Source organism: Choristoneura fumiferana, chromosome 11 (assembly GCF_025370935.1).
Source record: "Choristoneura fumiferana chromosome 11, NRCan_CFum_1, whole genome shotgun sequence".
Taxonomy (NCBI): Eukaryota; Metazoa; Arthropoda; class Insecta; order Lepidoptera; family Tortricidae; genus Choristoneura; species Choristoneura fumiferana.
Window position 1 is genome coordinate 12,965,911 of NC_133482.1, and position 9,153 is coordinate 12,975,063.

General features: G+C 46.1%; 1 protein-coding gene across 1 annotated transcript; it reads right to left on the reverse strand.

Moving 5' to 3' along the window:
* Nucleotides 1–4,019: 4,019 nt before the first annotated feature.
* On the reverse strand, nt 4,020–4,724 carry LOC141433004 (uncharacterized). Its single transcript, XM_074094842.1, has one exon. The coding sequence runs from the start codon at nt 4,722–4,724 to the stop codon at nt 4,020–4,022; it is 705 nt and encodes a 234-aa protein (XP_073950943.1).
* Nucleotides 4,725–9,153: the final 4,429 nt, after the last annotated feature.

A 9,153-nucleotide genomic window follows, 5' to 3' on the forward strand; every position in this document is an offset into this window, starting at 1 on the left:
ACTTTTGCCCTGCGTTTCGCCCGCGTGTAATTCGGTTATCGCGCGCTGTTCCCTCGGGAACTGTGCATTTTCCGGGATAAAAAATAGCTTTTCACTCTCTGGCCCGTAAACTATCTCGATATGCAAAAAATCACGTCGATCCGTCGCTCCTTTCGACGTGAAAGAGGACAAACATACAAACACACACTTTCGCATCGCATTTATAATATTAGTATGGATGTATCACATTTATTGTTATAATCTTATTAATCCCCATTTGTTCATCGGAATTTTCAATTAAAGACGATATCACCCCTTTGATGCCGTACTTTTTTAATGTATGGAAATATTTCTAAAACAATAAAATAATCTAACACATTTCAAAAATTCATCAGTCAAACTAACCAAACCATCTGCTGAAATATTCTAGATTAATTTTTAAAAGCCTCAAATGTGGCAATGGAATGGAATGGATGTGGGAATGGGGAGGGTTGTGTAAATACAACGCAGGTTTAATTTATTTATTCAGTATCGAATTTTTAGCAGCAAACAATCACTCCCACCGACTCTCACGGGTGTCCGCTTTTTGTTCAACATGTTTTAATTAGGATTACGCATTGGAATCGCGTTGGCAGGAGTGGACTTTTTATTCATAACCGCTTGAAGCTCCCCCGTACAATCGCCATCACATATTTCGGAGCGACCAAGGTGATCAAAAATATCGAAACGTGAACTCTAATAGCTTAATAATAGAGTGCATGTGCCGGTAATTTTGACCACCTTGGCCACTCCGAAATATCTGATGATGGCTGTACATAGGGTTGCCATATGGAAAAATTAAATGTCCTGATAAAAACCCTGAGATCGCCCAAAAAATCCTACAATTTGATTATAATTGAAAAAATAGCAAAAGAAACTATAGTTTAAAAAATAATATTGAGATGCATTAGCTGTAATTACTTATTTAAAATTGGTTTAAAAGAAATATGGAATTTGTTGATTACTTATTTATTACTTAAGTTTATCATTTCAGTCATTAAAACTGTCTAAACATTGTAATAAATATCTACCATATATTCTCAGCGGCACAAAATTAGGCCCACTCTACATACAAAATTACCTATTTACTGCATACATTTGAGGGCCAGATATTTTGCCGCTCAGTATTATATTAGGGGTGTAAGAGGGCCCATTTAGATCTTTCGGGCTCCAAGCCAAACTTAACTGCTCGTGGTGCACCCTGCCGAACAACAAACAAGGCTCTGGCGAACCACCCACCAACCCGCACTGGACCAGCGTGGTGGGCTCATGCATGGTCCAAGTCCAAACCCCTTTCTTATTTTCTTATAGACGAGTGGAATAAAAAGGGAGGCTTTTGTCCTGCAGTGGGACACATTATAAGCTAGCTAAAAAAAAGAGTATATTATGTTTAAATACACACACACACACACACACGAACATCACGCGTGTATTCCCAAATGGGTAGGCAGAGCACACGAAACGTTACCGCTTACCGCACCACTTTTAGCAATTTTAGGTTTTAAGTTTGACAAAAACGGTACAATAGTGACAGGTCGGTGACATCCACGGAAGAAATGGAAATGAAATTATATATATAAGTATTTCTTTAGGTAATTTCTAAAATCCGATCGCAACCCTGGCAAAAGGGTCAAAAACCCTGCCATGTCAGGACTAATCGTGACGTATGGCAACCCTACACGTAATGAGACAAACCAAACATTTCGATATTTATGATCTAAATATCCCGAAGCTGTGAAGTGGTTTGACAAATTCCGAAACTCTCAAAGGTGCGAGCCACGGGTTTGAACCTGCGATCCTTTACTTATGAGGCCATTCGTCAAAGTACTCTACCACGTTTAAGATTTGATATACTATAACCGCATATAATATACAGCTTAACTATGAACTAAAATAACAACACAGCCGTGAACGGTGAACGGTTGTGTTGCTCTGAGGATGAACTTTGGTTGAGTTTGAAACGCGTCGGTGTTGTGGGGTAGAAAGATTTGTGTGATTTATGTGTTCTTAAGCGTGGAGGTGGAGGACCTGTTACATATTTGTTACATAGACGTAGATATTCTAAGGTCGCGGGTGAGCAAAGTGATTGTTTATACCTCGTTGAGTTCCTTGCCGGAATTTTCTCAACAAAGGTTTTTGACATTCATTTGAGCGCTTGTTACAGCCTAAATTGAATATAGTAGATTATTGTCGTGGCCTGGAAGAAGCCAATTGCTGGCTGAGTATGAATATTAAACGGACGAGCTTGCGAGTCCGCTTAACTAATACGAAGCCAGCAATTGCTACTCCAGCCGAGACTAATATAAAGCTTTTCTCAAAAATGGTGAATAATTCTCAAATAGAATAAACTTTTTCTCAAAATATATTATAAAATTTAATTTATTCAATTTTTTCTTATGCTTTCCCGCCTTTTTCATTAAAAATAAACTGCAGGTGTATTTTCCACCGAAAACACCACAAGCTATTTCAGACCCAATAGAAAAAGTCCAGAGTTCCAACAAAATATCTGATACCGGCCATTAGACTTGGCTGTATACGACTTATGCTAACATTTCCATGGCCTTTTTAACTTTAAAAAAAATGTGACTGATTGCAGGCGCGCTAATTCATTATTGTCGAGCTAGTGCGCCTGCAATCTTTTAACTTTTTAATTTTCGCTGACCATAAACTATGCACTTCACCTTCTGATATGTAAAGAATAATGTCAACTTTTACGGTCATTTTTGAGAAAAAGATATTATGACTCTGACTTGCATTTTAATTCATTTGATATCGACCTCTACGAAGTAGCGCCTGATTCAATAAATTACAGCTTAACTATTTGGTTGCGAAACTAAGTGTGTGTCAACACCGCGTTGGGAAGGCCCGCGCTGAAACATCGATTCGTTACTAGACCGAGGCCTGCTTATATTATTCGTGACTGATCGTGACCAATCGAGGATCCGGCTCCCTGTTCAAGGGTGTTTGTTAGTAAATGGGAGTACATACATGTTACACAAGGTGTTAATTAAATAACGAAAACCCGAAAGTTTAGTACAGAACGAGAGTATAATTGATTACTCTATTACTTTAATTATTACTTTAAAGCAGGTTGTGTGTGTTTTTTAAATCCCATTTGCTGTGCTCAGTTCAGAAGTTACGAAAACAGCATACGCCAATTAAATGTTTAGCGAGGTTGCATACTGTTTAGATCATTTAATACTGGCAGTTTTCTTTCAATTCAATTCTCTTCTAAAAACGGCGCAGCCATCGACAAATTACGTAAATTAACATAAAGAAATCTGCACAACCTGCGAAGCAATTCAATGGTGCGTGTGAAGTTCCTGATACGTACTGGGCCCGCTTGGGAACTACGGCCAAGACGGTCATTCCAAGAGCAGACCTGTGCCCAGCAGTGGGACGGAGGCTGCGTTTCTACCAAAGGTGTGCGAGGATGTGTTGACAGGAATGTGTTTTTCATTTACCTACTCGTATTCTCGCACAGCACGTCTCTAGAGGAAACAGCTGAGCGGAGCGAGGCGAGTAAATGAAGGCGTTTCTATTGGTCATGAAAAACACATATCTCGAAGCACACTCTCGCACATCTCTGGTGGAAAATGGAGCCTTAAAGGCAAATTCATTTCTTCGAAAATACAAACTCGAGACATTGTGCACAGAGAAAAACCAGAAAAAGTGACCGCATCGCTTTGAACGAACTCCAGGTCCTCAGCAATCCCGTGCTGCGTGCTAATAACCCCTATCACACCGCTGGACAGGATCCAGACACGATTTTTCCTATGTGTTACGGTCTGGTGCCTTAAGGGCTAAAACTGGGCCTTAAGGGTCTGCGAGCCTACTAAATACAAAACACGTGTTAACTCGTACGTATCTTTAATCAGACTGCCAAATAGAACATACAAAATTATTCAAAATTGGTAAAAAAAGTATAAAAACATAAATTCACATAAAAAAGGTTGTGCCTTCGGCACATTTCTCCCCCTTTTAGTTAGCCGGGATCCGAACTAACTTTTTAAGGGGCGACGAAGCACGCCTGCTGTAGTTGCCACGTCCGCCACTCTGACTATGCCGTCTCTGCCAGGGAACAACGCCGTCACTCGTCCTCTGGGCCATGATCCTCGAGGCAAATTGCCATCGGCAATGAGGACCAGATCTCCTACTGCTATGTTGGGAGCTTCTCCGTTGCTTGATCTCGGTACTAGAGTAGGTAGATATTCACGGACCCAGCGTCGCCAAAAGTGATCCGTCAACCGCATTGCTCTGCGCCAGCTGCTCCTGCTCAGCAGATCTGCTTCCGTCATCGTCGCAGGAATCGGTCGACCAGATGACGCGCCAAGCAGGAAGTGGGCAGGGGTGAGAGCCTCTTCGCTGGTGGAATCGGAAGACACGTGCGTGAGCGGCCGCGCATTCACTAGCGCCTCAGCCTCAGCCAGCAGGGTGCGCAGTACCTCGTCTGACGGTGCGCGCTCGGTGAGGGTAACTCGAAGAGCAGTCCTGACATTGCGCACGAGGCGCTCCCAGGCTCCACCCATGAATGGAGCTGATGGTGGCAGGAATCGCCAATTGATCTTCTCATTAGCTGCGTAGTTAGAAGTGGCGCTCGCGTAGAGTGTCCGCAGCTCCCTGTTGGCACCAACAAAGGCGGTCCCATTGTCTGACCATATCTCTGTAGGTGTCCCCCTTCTAGCAACAAAACGCCGCAGGGCCATAATCGCTGCGTCAGCAGACAGACTGTGAACAACTTCCAGGTGTATGGCGCGAACGACTAGACAAGTGAACAGAGCGACGTATCTCTTCTCTCGCCTGCGGCCAACTGCGACTTGAATTGGGCCGAAATAATCAAGTCCGACGAAGGTAAACGGACGTCGGTGATGGGCCAGTCGGGCTTCGGGTAAATTTCCGATTGGCGGCTGGAATGTGACAGTACGACGTATGCGACATAGTTGACATTTAAAGGCAACGGATCGGACAGTTTCTCGTAGGCTGAGTAAGTGAAATTGCTGTCGAAGTTCGTTAACGACAGTCTCTGTGTTGGCGTGGGCGGCGCGACGGTGATGGTGCTCCACAAGAAGGCGAACAGAAGGGTGTCTACCGTCGAGGACGACAGGGTGTTTAATATCCTCGGATACTCCAGAAGCTGCAGCGATGCGACTGGACAGTCGGAGTAAACCATCATCACCCATTACGGGGGCTCTTTTGGCTAGACGACTGGTACGTGGCAGGTGTTGGCCAGTTTGACTACGTAGGCGCTACTCATCCGAAAACGAGTCCAGCTGAGACTGTCGGAGAACGTGTGCCTCTGCCAGGCGAATGTCGCCTGCCGTCAACACGTCAGACTCTACCAGGGGGGTGCCTGCGAGGAGGCGTTCATGGTCTGAAACATAAAGGTGCCCACAAACCCCCTCACATCGTACTAAGTTAGCTAGTCTAAACCCCTTTGACGGAGCTACGCTTACGAAGTATTGTTAAATAGCGATGTGCTACAGCGGTGGCACGCACCAACTAAACAAGAGCTAAAACGTCGTGGGTTGGCTGAAATTGGTGCTGCAATGTTCACATCACTAATGAAATTCACTACAAAGGATGGCTCAATTCGTCTTGGCAAGGGTCTGGGCAACGTGCGGTTCGCTGGGCCAATCCGAAGAGAGCAGGAATTCAGGCCTGAGATCCAGCGACATTCTTGAGTTAGCGCCGTGCGTTTTAATCGAGTCGCGTCGTCCGCTACGTTTAAGTGACTGGGCACCAGTGCCACCTTTGACATTAGTAGCCTCAAGAATTTCGCCCACTCTGTGTGCAACAAAAGGTTTAAAAGAACGTGCGTCACTGCGAAGCCAACCTAGAACGGTCATGGAGTCAGACCAAAAGACTCTTCGCGATGCCTTTAATCGGTGTGCTTCACAGATCGACGTCGCAAGGCGTGCTTGCAATAAGAGCGCCTTGGAGCTCTAACGTGGTATGGATACTGGTTTTAAAGGCGCTACACGTACTTTACTACAGATTAGTGCGAGTTTCACAGAGCCGTTAGTATAAAGAAATCGCCAGTACGCAACTGCGGCATAGGCAGATTCACTAGAGTCTGCAAATATGTGAAGTTCGCATTTCTCTATATGAAGCTCGTTCACTGAGTACCAGCGCGGGATCTGCAAGTCGGAGATTGACAATAAATCCTCAAACCAGAGGCTCCACGCGGCAGTATCGCTTTGAGAGAGCTTCTCGTCCCAGTCGAGACCTTTGCGCCATGCATTTTGAAACATAATACGCCTCTTACAACGATTGGCGCAAGGATGCCGAGTGGGTCGTAAATTCGCATGACGTGCGCTAGCACTTCACGTTTTGTGAATTTTTTGGGCAACTCCTGTTCCGTTACACCGATATTAAAACCGATGGTATCGGCGGCGGGCCTCCAAATAAGACCTAAAGTGCGAACAGGCGTTGCTAGACTACCTAAATCTACTCCTAAACTAGCGTTTGCTACAGGCAACTCTAGCAAACTCTCCTTCGGCAACAACGACAGTGCTTCGAGGTCGTTTGAAAACCAACTGCGCATCTCAAAGCCCGCGTTTTTATGACAGCGTAGATATCAGCAGCTAGGCGTGCCGCCTGCTCTGTCGTATCTAGACTGCCCATATAATCGTCCATGTAATGATCGAGAACGATGGCTTTGGCTGCATCAGGGTAGCTGTCCTGAAATTCGGTAGCATTTTTATTTTTAATGTACAAAGCTGTAAAAGGACTAGACGCTGCACCGAAAATCATTGACGACATCCGGTAGACCTTTATCGGCTCGGTTGGGTTGTCGCGCCACAAAAACCGTTGAGCATCTCGATCTTCAAGTTTAATTTTTATCTGTGGAAACATTTCGCGAATATCAGCGGTTAATGCGACTCTCCCTTCCCGAAACCGCAATAAAATACCCAGAAGGGGCTGCAATAGGTCTGGCCCGTCAATAAAAATGAGTTTAGTGAAGAGCCCTGCGACTTTGCCGCAGCGTCATGCACGACACGCAACTTACCTGGTTTGTTCGGATTGACTACGCCGAAGTGAGGCAAGTACCAAACTACTGACTTGGCGTTGTACACTTCCGTGCACAGTTCAGCATAGTCCTTCCGAAGCATGTCGTGTATGTTCTGTCGGTATCTTTGCGCATAGGCAGGGTCTTTGGTCATCTTTCTCTCTAGATTTAAAAACCTAGAGAAAGCAAGTTTGTAACTGTCAGGTACTAATAATTTGTCAGACTTCCAAAGCAACCCTACTTGAAACCGACCGTCGTGCAACCGGCTAGCTGAGCGTTCGACAATCTCAACGGCGCGGTCGTCGTTAGCGCAGCGAATTTCATGCTTGGAGATGCCGATAGAGTCGAGTTTATATTGCTCTCGAATTAACAGCTCTAACTCTGAACGATCGCACGATTGCCCGAGCTCGGTTTCGCAAAGAGAAGTGTGGTTGACAAAGTCAACCGGTGCGGTCGTACTACAGCCAAAACCGAATAAAACCCAACCTAGAGCCGTGCGAATAGCGACCGGCTGAGTTTTGCTACCATTTCGTATAGCCTTTGCCACAGTGAGGTACCAGTTATCGATACCGATAATAATAGTAGGCTTTACGTCACCGTAACAAAACTCATCGGCAATGTCGGAAAGGTAAGGGTATTTGGCTACGCTCTGCTGTCGAACACACTGACCGGCAGCACCTAGACCTGCGATTGCCCTAGCCCTGCGAACGAAATGAATCTCGTTTGAGCTGCGACCTTTCACATGAAAATCGACGTACTGCGCCGTCGTCTCCTTTCGTAAGCCACCCACGCAGTCCAAATGAATGGTCTTCTGAGGACCGGTGACACCTAATTTGGCCGCGATTTCTGTGTCAATGAAAGTGGCTGTGGCACCGTCATCTAATAGGGCGTAGGTGTCTACGCTGCCAGACGGGCCGGACACAGTAACCGCGACTACTTTCAGCAACGGCCTAGGTGAAAACTGTCGCAAATCAGAAGGAGCGCTGGAGGTATAGGAAGTTGACGTATGTGTGAGCACTTCATCACACTGAGACTTGGCGCTGTAGGGGGCGGCAGAAGACTCGACAACGACAGGCGCGGTGGCGGGCTCGGCGCGGCGCGCGGCCGCCAACGATGACAGGTCGTCGTCGTCCTCCACCCCGACATGTGCAGCTGCGGCTCGCTCGAGATTCGGATTGTGCAGCAATACGTGATGACGGAAAGTGCAGCCGTCAATGCTACATTGACTTTTCGCCTTGCAAAAATTTAATCTATGCCAACCTAACTTTAAGCAACGATGACAGACTCTATTCTTTTTGACGAACTGCCATCTGTCATCGATTGACATATGCTTAAATTTATTACAGTCAACTAAACTATGCAATTGACTGCATAAAATGCAGCAAGAAACGTTGTTCGATGCTGCCGTTGAAGGCTGGTCCTTACTTGATGACGCGGACTTAGCGCGCTGGCCTTCAACAACAGCATGAATTTTATCTTTAGGCCGCCTAATGTCTGCGGCGTGCGACGGAGTCGGCGCTGCCGATGGCTCAAAAATAACGCCGTACCTTGACTGCAAATCTACTTCGTACTCTAGAAAATCTGCGAATAGTTCCAATTTACTAACGCCATTCGCATCATGATATGCAGCGTACTGAATCCACCGCGTCCGTAACAGTGGTGTAATTTTAGTAATCAGCGCTTGAAAAAGTTCAGGCGAGCGCAAATAATCTTGCTGCTCGAGCAAACGTACTACTTCTATACAGTTACGGACGCGGCAGGCAAATATAGCGAAATCTTTACCTTCACCGCTGACTTTTGGGAGCGCGCGCATCGCGGATACCTCGCGCAGCACCACGAGCTCGGGCCGGCCGAAGCGCGTCGCCAGCGCGCGCAGCACGGCGCCGGCTCGCGCGCCGACACCAGCAGCGCGCCCACGGACGAGCGCGCCGCGCCCTGCAGCGCAGCACCTAGGCGCGCTAGATTCTCGACCGGGCTATAAGCGCTCGCGGTAGAATCATAAACACGCTTAAAAGTCAACCAGTCTAAATGTGACTTGCCGTCAAATTGAGGCAGTTTTATACAAGCTTTATCAGGACGTACAACTTTATTTACATTTGAAATTAAAATATCCAACGATTTTATAA

What these genes read in the sequence shown, in the direction of transcription:
- LOC141433004 (XM_074094842.1), bottom strand. Translation starts at nt 4,724, where the DNA reads ATGGCCCTGCGGCGTTTTGTTGCTAGAAGGGGGACACCTACAGAGATA.